Genomic DNA, 16,020 nt, shown 5'->3' with positions numbered 1-16,020 from the left:
GTCACTCACTTACTCACCCCAAAGAAAAGATCGACAATTCTCCCCCCTCCTCCTAAATCTAGGCCATACTGAATAGTGGCTCTCAGCAGCAGCGCCAAAGCGGGGCCTGAAGTTGAGGCCTGGGCCTCAGTCTTAGTGCCACCACTGCCACTCTGTGAGTATTAGGGAATGGCGCAATTTCACCCATGGCCCAGCCCTCCCCAGGATCTGCCATGTACCATTTTGGAGTATGGCTCTCTTGTGTAACTTTCAGAGGCCATATAAGAGCACGCCACATTCTCTCTCTCTTTTTAATTTTTTTTTTATTAATAATACAAATTAAAAACATTGGACATGGTGTGGCATCTCCAGTTTAAACATTTTCTTCAAGTTTTACCTTATAATTAATACAATTCCTTATCTCTATACAAGTTTATACTATTTATCACGTTTCAAACATGTAGATTCTTAATTAGGAGAATCATTGCGAGAAACTATGCAAAAGAAGAAAGATGGATAAGAATCCATAGCTTCAAAAGGCAAGATAGTCTTCCCAATTCATTATCATGCATGTTTAAGAAAGTGCAGAATAAGGAAAATGAACACAAGATATGCAAAATAAGATCGAATTTGGTATTGATGTAACTTACACAGATGTAAGAGCACGCCCCATTCTCACACAGGCTACACAGCCTCTAAAAAAATCACAAGAATGAGTGTGCTTAATGAGAATAGCTCTCATGCGTGGGTGAGCACTAACATTTCACCCAAGACATTATGGTATGTCACCTTTGATACTACACCATCACTGTCCTATCAGTTGTACTTTGTTTGGGAGCTACCTCTTTCCCAAATTATTTGTGGAGGATCTTCAGCCTGCAATGAAAATAACTTTTTCCTCCATTAAAATATATTAGTATATATATACTATATATACTAATATATATCATATACTAATATATATATATATTAGGTTCCAAGCTAATGCTGCCAACCCTGCTTCAACACACATCCAGGATATGTAGATATGCCACCTTTTCTGATCTTTATTGCTCAAGCCAAAAGAGCTCCCATGTATTGACATTAAAAGATGAAGTGCTTGAGGAGATATTTTGAAATTTGTATGACTGGCTTCCTGGAATAAACTGAATAAACATTTGGTGAAGAACACTTATTTTTCTCCAGAATATCTTCCATTGTCTATCTTTAGCTAGAAGGAGCACGGTGGCTCTTGCGGTTAGGACATTGGGTTGGAGGTTAGCAAGCCCATATTTGTGACCTGAGTGCTGCTGCTGTGGGGCAAGAGTGAGCTCTCATCCTTTGCTCCAGCTCCTGCTGGGGACATGAGAGGAGCCCCCAACTGGGAGCCCCCCAGGCAACGGTGATGTCACTGGCTAATCCTTTCAGCCTGGAACTTACTCGGTGCTTCTGACACAAGTGCAAAAACCTTAGCTAGAAATATTGTACTTAACAAAGCATGAGAAGCTCTTGTTCTGGACATGTTTTTGCTCTCTAGAAAAAATGCCAAAATAGACAAAAGTTTACCTTGCTAGTTTTTTCCTTTCTTTTTCCTCTTCCTCCTCCTTTTGAGCAGATGTCAAGCTTTCGGCATCAGCAAGATTGTCGACAGCAATGGCCAAGAAGACATTCAGCAGGATATCTATTTGTAGATTCTTTAAAGAAAATATCGGTGAATATCTATGAAGCACAATCCTGTGAAATGGTATTTAGAATGTGAATAGGCAACGTGAAGATAAACATTCAAATTAATATTAATAGTTTTAAGGGTGAACGCATAAATTATTTCATATATTTCACCAAGAATAGTAGACACAGCAATGTTTCCCAATGCACTGGTGAGGCCACATAAAAAATGTTCATCAAGAATAAATGTTTAAATAAAAGTTAGCATTCTTATATCCAAATTACCACACATGATGATTACACAACTGAAAAAAGAGATGGCATTTGGCTAACTTCAGATGGTCAGTACTTGGAATATACCTTCTCTACAATTTTACATACATACATTAGGTCCTGTGCAGAACATATTGGGTAGCAAGTGATTTCCAATAGTTTTGATTATTGTAGCATCTTTGGCTTTGTCCCAAGAGGTATTAATAATCTTAAGATCTTTCTTTAGTGTTTGGTGCCAAGTTTTCCGAGTTTGGCCTTGTTTCCTCTTCCCTCCAGGAGGTATCCAATGTAGTGCAATTTTGGGATGCCAGTCTTTAGGCATATGTGATATATGGCCAGCAAACCACATTTGATGTTCATTGAGTTCTTAATAGGTGTTCTAAATCTGATCTTTCTAGTATCTTCTCATTAGTGACATAGTCACGATGTGAGACATGGAACATTCTTCTCAAGCAGCATTGCTGCAAAACATTTAATTGTTTAATCAACTTCCATGTTTCACAAAGCACATATCGCAGTTGGTATGACAACACTCTTGAAGAGTTTTATCTTTGTGGTAATATTTATGGCTGCCGTAGACCAAATTGGGTGCATGCCTTGAAACATGGCTGCTGCCATTCCAATTTGATAGTTAATGTCCTTATTTATACCTTCATCAATAGACATAATGCTACCAAGATAAGTAAATTGTTGGACTTGTTCTATAACCTGGCCATGGACTATTATAGGCACATTACCCCGAGCACTTCCAACTTGCATAAACTTGGGTCTTCTCAAAATTTATACATAAGCCAATCTTGTTGGCCTCATTATCTAAACTGATGGTCATTTCTTGCAAGCACCCCTTTTTTCACCAAGCAATGTGATGTCATCTGCAAAATCTAAATCTGTTAAATGAGGTGTTGCCCATGGGATGCCAAAGCTAGAGTTATCCATCACTCTATGCATAACAAAGTCCATGGACAGGAGAAACAAGAATGGCGATATTATATATCCCTGTTTTACTCCTGTATCAATGTTAAAGAATCTGTGTTGCTAGATTCCATTCATACACAGCAGCTAGAGTTATAATACAGGCTATTGAAGATGTTGATAAAACACTGAGGAATACAATAGGACTTTACAATATTCCATAGTGATTCTCGTTGAATATTGTCTTTTTGAAATCAATAAAATCGATTACCATTGGCTTCTGGTATTTCTAGAATTTTGAAATTCATTATTTAAAATTTTTAAAAAGAAATTAAAAGACGCTTGCTCCTGGGGAGGAAAGCTATGGCAAATCTAGACAGCATACTAAAAAGCAGAGACATCACCCTGCCAACAAAAGTGCGTATAGTCAAGGCTATGGTTTCCCAGTTGCAATGTATGGCTGTGAAAGCTGGACCATAAGAAAGGCTGAGCGCCAAAGAATTGAGGCCTTTGAACTATGGTGATGGAGAAAACTCCTGCGAGTCCCTTGGACTGCAAGGCAATCAAACCGGTCAGTCCTAGAGGAGATCAACCCTGACTGCTCTTTAGAAGGCTAGATCCTGAAGATGAAACTCAAATACTTTGGCCACCTAATGAGAAGGAAGGACTCACTGGAGAAGAGCCTAATGCTGGGAAAGATTGAGGGCAAAAGAAGAATGGGATGACAGAGAATGAGGTAGCTGGATGGAGTCTCTGAAGCAGTAGGCGTGATCTTAAATGGTCTCTGGGGGATGATAGAGGACAGGAAGGCCTGGAGGAAAGTTGTTCATGGGGTTGTGATGGGTCAAACACGAATTCGCAAGTAGCCATAACAACAAATTTAAAAATATACTCAAAATCTGGTCCTCTGTGTGAGCAGAATTAAGATATGTCCAGTCCTGTTTAGAACTACCTGTGTTTCATTGGATCCTCTAAGGCAGAATTATCTGCCTTTCCCTTATGAAAAGCATAAAAAACCTTTCTTTGATGAAGGGATAGGCAGCTATTAATGGTGGAAGCAGTTTTGCTAGGAACAAACCTGCAGGTCTGAAATTTATCCAAGGAACTTTTGCTGTCCTTGTGACTTTCTATCCATTTTCCCACATGAAGAAGAACAAACCAGGAAACCTACCCTCTCCACTCTGAGATGGGTTCAAGTTGAAATCCAGCAGATAAGAGGCTGTTTGCTAAACATTGATGGTTTTAATTACCTGATCCAGAAGGAGCAATAGTTGAGCTAGCAGGAGATGGCAGAGAGGAAGAAGAGCAGCAGGATGCAGTCTCAGTCAGTACAGACCATTTTATCATATATGAGTCCTAGCTGGTGCTTAACCATATCAATTGCCAATGCTGCCCTATTGTTAATTCAAACTATATTCAAACGATTTGCAACAGAGAAACACTCAAGGATACAGTTTCCACAGATGAAGAGGATGATGAAGTAAATACAGACCAACATGCCTGGAAAAGAGGGGCCGCCATAAGCCATGATTCCATCATACATCACCGAATTCCAGTCCTCCCCAGTCAGGATCTAAATGACACATTCCCACCAATGGAGGGGGGATATATAGTTAGACAGCATGCAGAATACCTGCAAAAAAGCCTGTTACAAGAAATAACCACCATCCTGTTCTATTTTGAAGAAACCTACCTGATCAGTAAACTCCAAGGTACTGACTCAAATCTCCGTTTGGGTTTCAAGATACAAATGGAAAGATGTTCTGCACATGTAGGTAGGATTATATATCCACCAACTCAGGCTGCGGAGTAGAATCTTAGTCTATATGCACCTGAAGGACTTCACAGATTATCCAGTCCATCCCTCTGCTCAGTCCATAAACTGAACTACAGATTATCGTTATCCAACCTCCACTGAAAAATCTCAAACAAGGGAGATCTAGCACAATTCTAGACAGATTATTGTTGAGCATCTCTTACAGTTAGGAAATTAATATTCAGCATGGATCTCTCCTTTAATTTTAGTCAATGAAGAGTGCAATGGGATTAATACCTCCCATGATCTAGATACAATGCTTTTGTTATTTCAGCCTCCCAAAACATTGACTTTCTGTTTTTTGTTGTGCTGCTGTCTCATACCATGTGTTTATTCTGATCCACTGTAACCTCTAGATCAGGGGTCAGCAACCTGCAGCTCTGGAGCCGCATGTGGCTCTTTCATCCCTCTGCTGCGGCTCTGTCACCGGTTGGCGCCACAATTTTGAGGAGCTTCCGGTTAGGGAGGGAAAAGCACGGCGCGCCAGGAGGAGACTCTATGGCAAGGGGTGGATTTTCCGGTTGGCTCCACAATTGACAGGGCTTTCGGCCAAGACAGGTAGAGGAAAAAGGACACGCTAGGAAGAAATTCTATGGTGGGGGAACCGGACTTCCGGTTGGCTCCAGAATTTAACGGGGGGCTTCCGGTTAGGACCTTTATGGCTCTTTGAGTGTTTAAGGTTGCCGACCCCGGCTCTAGATCTTTCTAGATCTAGAATAATTGCTGCTGGCCTAGATCTCCCTAATCTTGTACTTATGCATTCGATGTTTCCTATTCAGTTTCCTATTCAGCCCACCTTCCCCTATGTTTACCTGTTTGGGGAAATGTTGCAACGTTAAAAAAAAAAGTTCTAGCGATTAATGAATGTTAATTGTATTTTTGAAAGTGTTTAGTTCAATATAGGTTGGTACAGACATAAGAATCCTGTTCCATTGCTACTGAAGGGTGCATTATTTTTTAAAAAATAGACTGAAAGAAAACTGTACCTGAAACACAGTGAGCAATGACTGTGGAAAGTTGTCAAAGGTGCTTCTCCTGGTCTGCATCTCATCAAAGTTAAACTTGCCCCCAAAGAGCTGCATCCCTAGGAGGGAGAAGATGATGATGAAGAGGAAGAGGAGCAGCAGCAGGGAGGCAATGGAGCGCACTGAGTTGAGCAAGGAAGCCACCAAATTACTCAAGGAATTCCAGTACCTGGGGAGCCAAACAAAAAGAAACCAGGTGTTTCTTGTCTGTGTTAGGTATTTCTTTGGGGAAAGCTGCCTGATACCCACAAACATGTCTTTTCCAAAGAATGAACTAAGAAATGAATAATTCAGATATTCCTCTAAGATAAACAGTAGAAAACTAGTATTTTTACGACCACAGAAATAAAACACAAAAGTCCTTCCCAATTTCTGCACCTTGAATACTTAGGACATATATCATCATGCAATCATTTGTAGGAATTTCCGGGGAAGAAATAGCAGATTGAGAACACTTCTGTGAAAAGGGGAGTTGAAGACTGCAGCAGAATGTAGAACCAGAGAATAGACTGGCTCTTTTAAAATTCCTCTTTGGATAAGGAGAGGACTTGAGATTGCCCACAAGCTTCTCCTTGTGGGACTACAAGATAACAGTCTTCAGGAACTGCAGAGCTCTGGAAGATGACCTAATCTCATCCAGAACAAGTGACAGAGAATCTATGGAACTAGAGGGACCTAGATCCTTCACTAATATGTCTCCATAAAACTCCAGTCATCAAGACAGAATCTCATGTCACTTGGATGGTCCAGGGTAGAGATGATACCTCACTCTATGTTGTTGAATGACCTCACCCAGCAGCTTCGTGTATATGTTAAATAGGAGTGGGGAGAGTGTTGAACCCTGCATCAATCCATAAAGCAAGGGCCATGGAAAAGACTTCTCCACCGCCCATCAACTCTGCCTGGAACTATTCCCAAAGAAAGAATAGAACCAGTGGTGAAATCCAAATTATTTTACTACCGGTTCTGTGGGCATGGCTTGGTGGGCATGGCTTGGTGGGCATGGCTTGGAGGGCATGGCAGGGGAAGGATACTGCAAAATCTCCATTCCCACCCCACTTCAGGGGAAGGATACTGCAAAATTCCCATTCCCTCCCCACTCTGGGGCCAGTCAGAGGTGGCATTTTCCGGTTCTCTGAACTATTCAAAATTTTCGTTACCGGTTCTCCAGAACCTGTCAGAACCTGCTGGATTTCACCCCTGAATAGAACCAATGTAAAATAGAGCTGCCCATTCCCAATCCCTGATTTGAGTCCAGAAGGATTTCATGATCAACAGTGTTGACAGCTGTCAGAACTTCAAGGTAGGTCAACTAGGAAACCAAATTCATGCATTCTAATACTACTTTTATTATAAGATTGATTATTTATTTATTTATTTATTTATTTATTTATTTATTTATTTATTTATTTAATATGCCACCCATATCACTGTTAAGTGACTTATAGTAATAGAATTTGAAGAATCTGAACACAACCTGAATGTGCTTCTTCCCTTATCTTCATGACAATTTGGTAGGGTCTTGTCTGAGAGGCTTATTCAGGTTATAGTTCTGACCTAAATTCAGGTTTTTTTTATCAGACCTTTGCTCTGGTTGTAGCTTTTCCTCCTGTTCCTCAACATTATTACTCTTTCCATTACAAAAGCTGGTGAAAAATCTAGGGGAGCAAGCATGGATACATTGCCCCATCCCACTCCTGTCAAATGCCATCCACTAATGCGACCAATGCTTTTTCGATCCTACGTCCAAGCCTGCAACGTGATTGGAAGCGGTCCTGTTAATTAGCCTCATTCAGAGTTCTTTGGAATTGCTGAACAACCATTTTCTCAGTCACCTTCCCTAAAATGTCTCCCAACATCATGAGTTGGGAACTTCATTGCTAACCTGGCCAGACAATCAAGGAAACCAAGAAAGGAGGTTGACATGCCATACTACAGTAGGGAAGCTGATATAATTCCAATAGCCCCAACTGACTCCTCGAGCTGAAACTAATAGGTCTCTTATCTGTCTGTGGACCAATGCTCTGGATGTCAAAAGAGAAACTTGGGTGACATAGACACACCTCACCCCTGACCTGGGTTCTTGATTGATGCCACACTTGAAACCCAGGTGGGCACATCTCCAAGAGAGAAAGACTCCCTTCCAGGCTGAATCAAATCTTGGTGATATACACCAGGTCAGTCCTCAGTGATTAGTGATCAGCTCACAGATGAAGGAGGCCTTACTACAGATTTTGCTTTGGGAGATTACCAAAGTATACACTTTCACAAAGAGAATGCAATGAGGTAAAGTGGAATATAAAAAATTATAGTATACCCCCATATACACCCTCTGTGCTGCTAATGCTACAATGCAAAACAGTGACTGAAAACACACTGTACATAACGTTGCTAATGCTAGAAATCAGATTTGGCCACACAAATAATTCCAAGTAGTCAGAGGGGGAATTATAATGAAAAGAAAAACTAATTCCATATTTGAATAAACCCAAATCAAAAGATTTAGTCTATTATAACTCAGTTCTTTATAAAACCTCTAATATTAGGGGGTTTCTGTCCCTTTTCCTGTTATTGTATTATTTGCTTTCTGTAAGCCAAAAGCTCTTATGTTGAAATTATGTATCTGCCTTTTGCAATCAGCCATTTTACCAATTATGATGATAAAGAAGAAATGCAGAACATTACTTTATAATAGTAGTTATGATAACTAAGTCTGCACACTCTAAAACCATTTGTGATCATATAATTCTCAATGGGTTTCCTATTTTTACAGTCTGTGATTTACTGGGTTTTAGTTCTATTAGAATCATGATTTTATTTTCTATTTTAATGTAGTTGTTTTGTGTGCCACTAGAGACACAGAGTTATACGGCTGCAATATACACACAGTTAATAAATAAACAGGAATAATAGTCTTCATTTCAATTATGCCACCCAGAATAGCTTGTTTGGTGAGATGGGCGGCTATATAAATTGGACAAATAAATAAATAAAATTAAAATAAAGGCCCACGGATGTGGAGGAGTGAGAATACGGATTTGCAAAGAAGGAGAAAGAGGAGATAGAGTTCTCTTTTGACGTATGATCTGAATTCAGGAATTCTATGGGGCAATTGAGACCATCCATTGAAACCCGCCCCATTGAGACCATCCAGGGGTGGGTTTCAAAACCCGTTGCTACCAGTTCGCTCATGGGCGCATATGTGCTTGTGTGCATGTGCAGAAGCGTCCGGACAGAGCCTCCTGCTGCCACCGCTACCAGTTCGCCAGAACTGGGGCGAAGCTGTAGCAACCCACTACTGAGACCATTACAGCCAATCAATAGCTCTAACAAGATCACTGAGTGACTATTTAGGTAGTTCGTTTGTTTGAGGAGATTCTGGTCCTATGTCAGCCCATTATGGTAATATAGACTAAGAAACCAGTGTCATGTAGGTCCAGAATAACTATAGTAACAGAACCTTGGAAGTATGACTGTGCTTCTACCTCCCCCTTTTTATCTTTGTGTGAAGTAGGGAGCAGTTTGTCCAAATTATTTTCTTGGCCCAAGCTCAAGACCCTCTGATTGTTGACTTGGTAGTGGAACTTCTGCCTAGTTCTCAAGGCCACACCTTTAAAAAGAGGAGACCTGGAGTGTGCCCATTCTGTTGAACCTTGTGAGACATACACAAACAACTGAGGAAAGTCAGTTCCAAGTTCCAAGCAACATGGTTTTTTTCCCCACAAAGTCAGTGGTATCAAATCTGGTAAATTTAAAATTTTCTAAACATTTGATTAATCCCTTTATTACCTCCAAGAGTTCAAATTACTATAGGTGTTATAGCTAACACACTCCTCTAAAGTCTTTTAAAAATAAAGATATACAACAACCTTTACACAGGTTAGAAGTAGTTTGAGAAGTAGGATTTTGTTAACTTAGAACAATAAACAGCATGTATGCCTTAGAACTTTTTATATAGTTGAGCATAAATGTTTTGCTTTACCATGTCCTGACTGTCTTTTCTAGATTTCAGGCTATTTCCAGGTCCAATTCAATTCTTCAGGGGTTATTTAGCTTGGGACCAAGGTATCTGAATTATTTTTTAGTCCTTGCTTTACAATCACAATTGGGACTGCAATGCTGTTGCTAAGAGATGCGGTCATTTAAGCCAGCCATTATAGCATTTACTGCTGATTTCTCCATTGACTCTGCTTGTCACAAACTGATTGGAAAGCACACAAATAGTGAGCACGTGATTGTGGGATGCTGCAATGTTTGTAAACGCTCACAAATTGCGAAGTGTTCAATTTTGGATTATGTCACTATGGGGAAGTTTTGACAGCTGTAAATGAGGACTGGCCCAATGGTGAAATCCAATTTTTTTTTTTACTACTGGTTCTGTGAGCGTGGCTTGGTGGGTGTGGCAGGGGGAGGATACTGCAAAATCTCCATTCCCACCCCACTCTGGGGCTAGCCAGAGGTGGCATTTGCCAGTTCTCCAAACTACTCAAAATTTCCGCTACCAGTTCTCCAGAACCTGTCAGAACCTGCTAGATTTCACCCCTGGACTGGCCCTAAAAGTACCTTTTCTGTGTCATGGTAACTTCAAACAGGAACTAAGCACAGCAGTTGTTAAACAAGGACTAACTGTATGCTTCAGAAGCCCTTGTGCATGGGCCCTGATCAACTAAGGCAGTGTTTCTCAACCTTGGTAGCTTGAAGATGGGTGGACTTCAACTCCCAGAATCGCTGGTGGTTCAGGTTGAGAAACACTGAACTAAGGCCTTTCAGGTTTTGCTGCTGCACCTCCCAAGTGTCCTCCCAAACAGGATTCTATTATTATTATTATTATTATTATTATTATTATTATTATTATTATTATTATTATTATTTAATCTTTAGTGAGATTCACAGCCTTTGAGGCCGGTTAATAGCTCAGCAGCTCGAGTCCTAACCAAGGACCTAGGAACTGTTAAGGTATCGTCGGAGGATGTAAGCTATTCCAAGTAAAGTGGATTATTATTATTATTATTATTATTATTATTATTATTATTATTATTATTATTATTTACTTTATTCATTAAACATGAAACTCAGTCAACTGAACATTCAAAAATGTATCACAAATTCCATTGACTGGTGCTAATGGTTGATACGGGTTGCTGCCAGCATCTTTGGTATTAACCAAGTACAACATCATCATCATCATCATTATTATTATTATCCAAATTTATATAGCAACCCATCTCACAAACATGACTCTGAGCCGTGTACAATAACTAAAATAATTAAATAACTAAAATAACTGAGATGAGTATAACAACTAAAACCAAGTCTAAATAATCATAGAACTATTACAAATAAATACAAATAAGGTCATGGGGCAATGGATTAACATCCTGTATACAATGTAATTAACTCACAAGTTCCCTGTTTCTAGAGGATCCCCAAAGCTGCTGGAAAAATCATCGTTTTAAAGGATTTTTGAAAGGCTGATTGGATTAGGGTTAAACTTTACCTCACAGAGTGAACATTTTTATTTATTTTTATTTATTAAATTTATATGCTGCCCATCTCATTGTCAAGTGACTCTGTTCTTGATTTGTCATGTCTATTTATTTTACCTTTCAAACCATCCTAATTTTATGAAGTTCTTAGCGGTTTTATGTTGCATTTATACATGACTGTGATTTTATTTAACCATTTTAAATCCATGTATCTCTTGCACATTGCCCTGGCCTATCTTATTTGCACAGCACCTTACAACACAGTGAAAAAAAAAAAAAAGTAACAAAAGGGCATAAATAATTTAAAAATGAGTAAACCACCACCAATAGGATAGCTTCTTAGGATATTTTTTTCTTGTTTCTTTGTGTGTGTATTATGTACGTGTTTTTATATGTATTTACGTTGTATGTTTGTTTATGTTTAAAATAAATTTTTTTTAAAAAAATTGTTGTTTCCACATCACCAGTCATGAAGGAAGAAATGACTTTCAAGGAAAAAATGATTTATGCAAAGGAGTGGCAGATTCATAATTTGCCTTATTTGTTTGGAATAACATTTCCAAGTAGAAAATGGTGGAACTTTCTTTCTCCCCTGTCAATCCCACTTAACATTAAACAAAGCATATACCTTGTGATTTTAAAGATTCTCAGAAGTCGTACACATCTCAGCACGGAGATGCCAAGTGGGGACATGATTTTTGTTTCCACTAAGATAGTTTCCAGGATTCCGCCACAAACGATGAAACAATCAAAGCGGTTGAAGAGAGACACAAAATAAGCCTGAAGACCCAGGCTGTACATCTTCAGCAGCATCTCAGCCGTGAACAAAGCCAGCAATACCTTATTCGCAGTGTCTCATAAAAAATAAATAAACAAATAATGATCATTATAATGGCACTGAAAGACTAGCTCAACCAAAAGATGCTAAGAACGAAATATACAAAACGTTACTTTAATGTTAAATGCCGAATTAGAAGTGGCTTCTTTAGCAATCTAGAGAAAGGTCTATTTATGATTTTACATTTTTTGCAATTCTTTAGTGAAAGAGGAATTTCAAATATGAGGGGAAAAAATCTAGTATCAAAACTGAATGCTCAACTTCTCTGCTTTTATCTCATTTCTACAACACAGAAGTAGCTAAATTCCATCTTAACCTAGATTAATTAAAAACTGTTATTTCAAAACTACAATATTCTCTCCCCCCAAATAAACTGTAAATGTATTTTAAATCAACATCATTGTACCTTTTGCTGGGTTCAGTAATAATGGCTGTATTTCCCTGAAGGAACAGTCACATCTGAATTTGGATTGTCTGCATACAGATATTCCTCGACCTTCAACCATTCATTTAATGACCGTTTGAAGTTATAATCTCACTGAAAAAAGTGATTTACAACTGGTCCTTGCACTTACAGGCATTTTCACACTTAGGGGCAGATACTTATTTGGTATGCCACTTCCTTAAATATCCCAGTGCCATGCCATGCTATGCCAAATTATATGAATTTGATTGCAAACATCTTTCCAAAATCAATTTCTTATATTTCAAACATCTCTGTTAATATCTTGAACTAGAAGACAGAATATGTTCCTCCTAGTTTAGCTGCTGGGAAGAGAAATCATGATGATGGCATGGAAGACAATTTCCTGGGTTCAAATATTTGGCCATTTCCATTGTGGAATTTGGACATATTAGGTTTTGAAAGTTCCACACAATTTCTTCATTCTCAAATATTAATCAGCTGATCTTATTGCATTTAACTGCCAGAAGACTTTTCATTATTATCGTGTCTTAGCCTTATACATATCTCTATACTGTCATACAAATAAATCATAAAGTGGCACTACTTAAAGAAGCAACTGTATGCACACAGAACGTGGAATATGGGATTGAAAAATATTTTTTATTATCTTATTTTCTTCTTGATGTCTAGTAAATAATTGCAAAAAAAAATCGAATATCAAATGTTTTGAGAGGATATAAATAAGTCCATTTAATTGAAGATTGGAATGGTACAAAATGCAGACATATATTTTATGCACTGATAATTAGTTTTGACATTTTGTAATTAATTCTTTCTGGGGCTTAAGCGATCAAATGGTTTTACGTCACGTAGACTTATTGCATTCAGTTTATGTTCGCACAACGCTAACTCTATGCCTCTTCTTACCTTGGACTTCAGTGAGCCAGTCTGGTTGATTGTAATGCTCAGAGGCAATGGCAAGTGTGTTGAGAAACACCAGGAAGATCACAAGCCAGTAGAACACATTGGATTTGACAGCAGCTCGACATTTTCGTCTACAGAATCGATTCCATCTACGCCAGTAGCGGCTTGGAAAAAAGGAAACAAAAGAGAAAAACTGACCATGATTGCAGGACATTCTGATCTACCTCATGACCTCAAGGACTACTTTTTCTCAAGAATGTCTGTGATAAATGAGTTTATAAGAAGAGGCAAATAAAGTCACCTTTGTAACATTATCTCCAAACGATCCTCACCTTTTTCTTTCTTGAAGACTTTTATTTTAACTTCCAGTATTCCTGAAGAGTAAAATGTTTGGGCGAGACTACACAAAATATGTTCAAATTGTCCTACACAATATTATCATACATTGGAATGTATATTTATATATTTTATACCTACTTGATTGTTATATTTAGATACTGTCCCTCTCATTAATATATTCACATTGAGTGGGAACTTATTAATTTACTGAAAAAGAGTTTTGTAGAAAGTGGCTTTCTAGCCTAATAAAGATAACTGAGCATAAATTTGCCATTCTTAACCACTGAGGCTTTGGCATCTTAGCATAAATAAGCATAAATTACCATAAATAAATAAATAAATAAGATTCAAGTTGATCATTTCCTTAGGTGATGACTGGACAGTTTGGATATAATAGATACTGTTTGAGAAATTGTGGTGAAGATTATTTTTTTCTACCACTAAATCCCTTTCTTTTGCTTTATTGCATAGAACTTTTCTCTTTCAATGGCTTTCAACGAAGGACCATAAGTTTAATGTTTAAATAAAGCTTTCAGAACTTTCATTCTTGTGTATTTGCCTCTTGAAATAAGACAGGCTGGGTTCACTTGGGAGCAGCTAGTGGGAAACGTGCATGAAAATGTCCTACAAGATGCATATATTCTATTTTGTACCACTTTGCTGCTGAGATTTCTACAGAGGAGCTCCAAGAAAAACTGCTGTTGGAAGTGGGATGAAGAAGCCGATTCCTGGTTTTCATTTCTTCTCATATACCTCAAAAGACAAAAGGCTACTGATTCAAAACTACAGCTTCCACTTTTGTGGTTAGTTAGAATTGAGTAGTTCAGTTTGTGTAAATATGACTTCTTATGCTTAAAATGAGCATAATGGTTATTAGGTTACATTCCAGTTGTTGAATTCTCCTTAGGCTTTCCCACCATGAAATAGTAATTTCCCAATTATCTAATAACCACAGGCTTTATCTTTGATTACAGGAGTTGACCCTTTCCTGTTCCTGCTGAATATAATTATAGCCATATTGGCTTTCATGATCAAGGTCTATAGTAGCTCATATCTCAACAACAATAACCAAAGAATTCTCTGGATCAAAATTGTTTTGAAGAATTCTATAGCAAGGTTACAATATCTTCTTTCTTGTACCCAGAGTAATAAAACTCTTTGCTGAGATGGGCTACGAACATAATGTGATGTTACAGTTTGCTTTTCTGGAACACATGTGCCCCGCATAAGAGTCAGAGTGACTTCAGACAGTAATTACTAACACCCCCCTCAAAAAAAAAAAAAAGAGAGAGAGAGCTAATTATACATCTTCTATTCTTCAGAACTTAGCTTGCTTAGCAACCAGTTTCCAAGCAACTGGTGCCTAGTCTAGTCTTGTTATATGATGCATATTTAAAGGATGCAGCTCATCTCTGCCCCCTTCTATCCCTATCTCTGCCCAGTGATAAGAATAAGCAGCAATTTATTTATTTATTTAAAGCATTTATATAGTCGCCCATCTTTTAAACAACTGTGGGTTGCTCCCAATGAAAACATTCTAGCTGAACTGTCAGTAAAATAATACAGTAGGTGAATTTTCCAGCAATATCTTATCAGACAGTCTTCTTTATTTCTAAGATAATATCATACAACAGCATATGGTTCCTAAATTGCTGTCTGCCAGGTTTCTCACCTGTCTTTATATTTTTTAAAAAAGTTTGTTTATTTATGGATGGATGTTTCTCTCTAAAAAGTAAAATGCTAGCTTGTAGCTATCATCTTTATTTATATGGATGCTTTTGTTCTCAAAGGCAATCTTAAAAGATCACAGATGGCTGCAGCCTTAGTGTTTTGTGTTGAAACACATCCAGCAGCTGTGCTCTCTGTAAGAAAAGTAATCCAGGAGTTGTGGTTGGCTGCTAAAGGTGCATTGAGCCGAGGTGGCGCAGTGGTTAGAGTGCAGTACTGCAGCTACTTCAGCTGACTGCTAGTTCAGCAGATCAGCGGATCAAATCTCACCGGCTCAAGGTTGACTCAGCCATCCATCCTTCCGAGGTGGGTAGAATGAGGACCCAGATTGTTGGGGGCAATATGCTATTTAGTATACTGTCTTTGGTGTAAGCCGCCCAGAGTCCTCGGAGAGTGGGCGGCATAGAAATATGAATAATAAAAATAAATAAAATAAAATAAAATTTCTTCCATGTCCATTTCTCCCCCACTCCCAATTTCAACTTTCCTGCCCAAAGCTCTGGAAATTCTGGTGGTTTCTTATCCAAGGATTTCTCAGATCTGATATTATTAGCTCAGTTTTTCTCAGTCTTGGCAATTTTTCAACCAGCTGTTGTGCCCTGTCAGCCACTGGCCCCTCCAACAGCCGAAGGAGGAGGAGGTGTGGAAGT

The 16,020-nt window shown here is 38.5% G+C and overlaps 1 protein-coding gene across 1 annotated transcript in view; it reads right to left on the bottom strand.

The window, feature by feature from the left end:
* Positions 1–16,020, bottom strand: part of CACNA1C (calcium voltage-gated channel subunit alpha1 C) — a 476,362-nt gene that overhangs the window by 117,811 nt on the left and 342,531 nt on the right. The window contains 5 exon segments of the mRNA XM_070946686.1: positions 1,525–1,639; positions 4,261–4,381; positions 5,611–5,818; positions 11,764–11,989; positions 13,307–13,467. Of these exon segments, the coding sequence (XP_070802787.1) occupies positions 1,525–1,639; positions 4,261–4,381; positions 5,611–5,818; positions 11,764–11,989; positions 13,307–13,467 (831 nt within the window).

Source organism: Pituophis catenifer, unplaced genomic scaffold (assembly GCF_029215685.1).
Source record: "Pituophis catenifer annectens isolate HBS135680 unplaced genomic scaffold, rPitCat1.0.hap2 SCAF_7, whole genome shotgun sequence".
In the NCBI taxonomy this organism is placed as follows: Eukaryota; Metazoa; Chordata; class Lepidosauria; order Squamata; family Colubridae; genus Pituophis; species Pituophis catenifer.
Note: the sequence above shows the minus strand (reverse complement) of the source record. Positions and strands in the feature narration are given on the sequence as shown.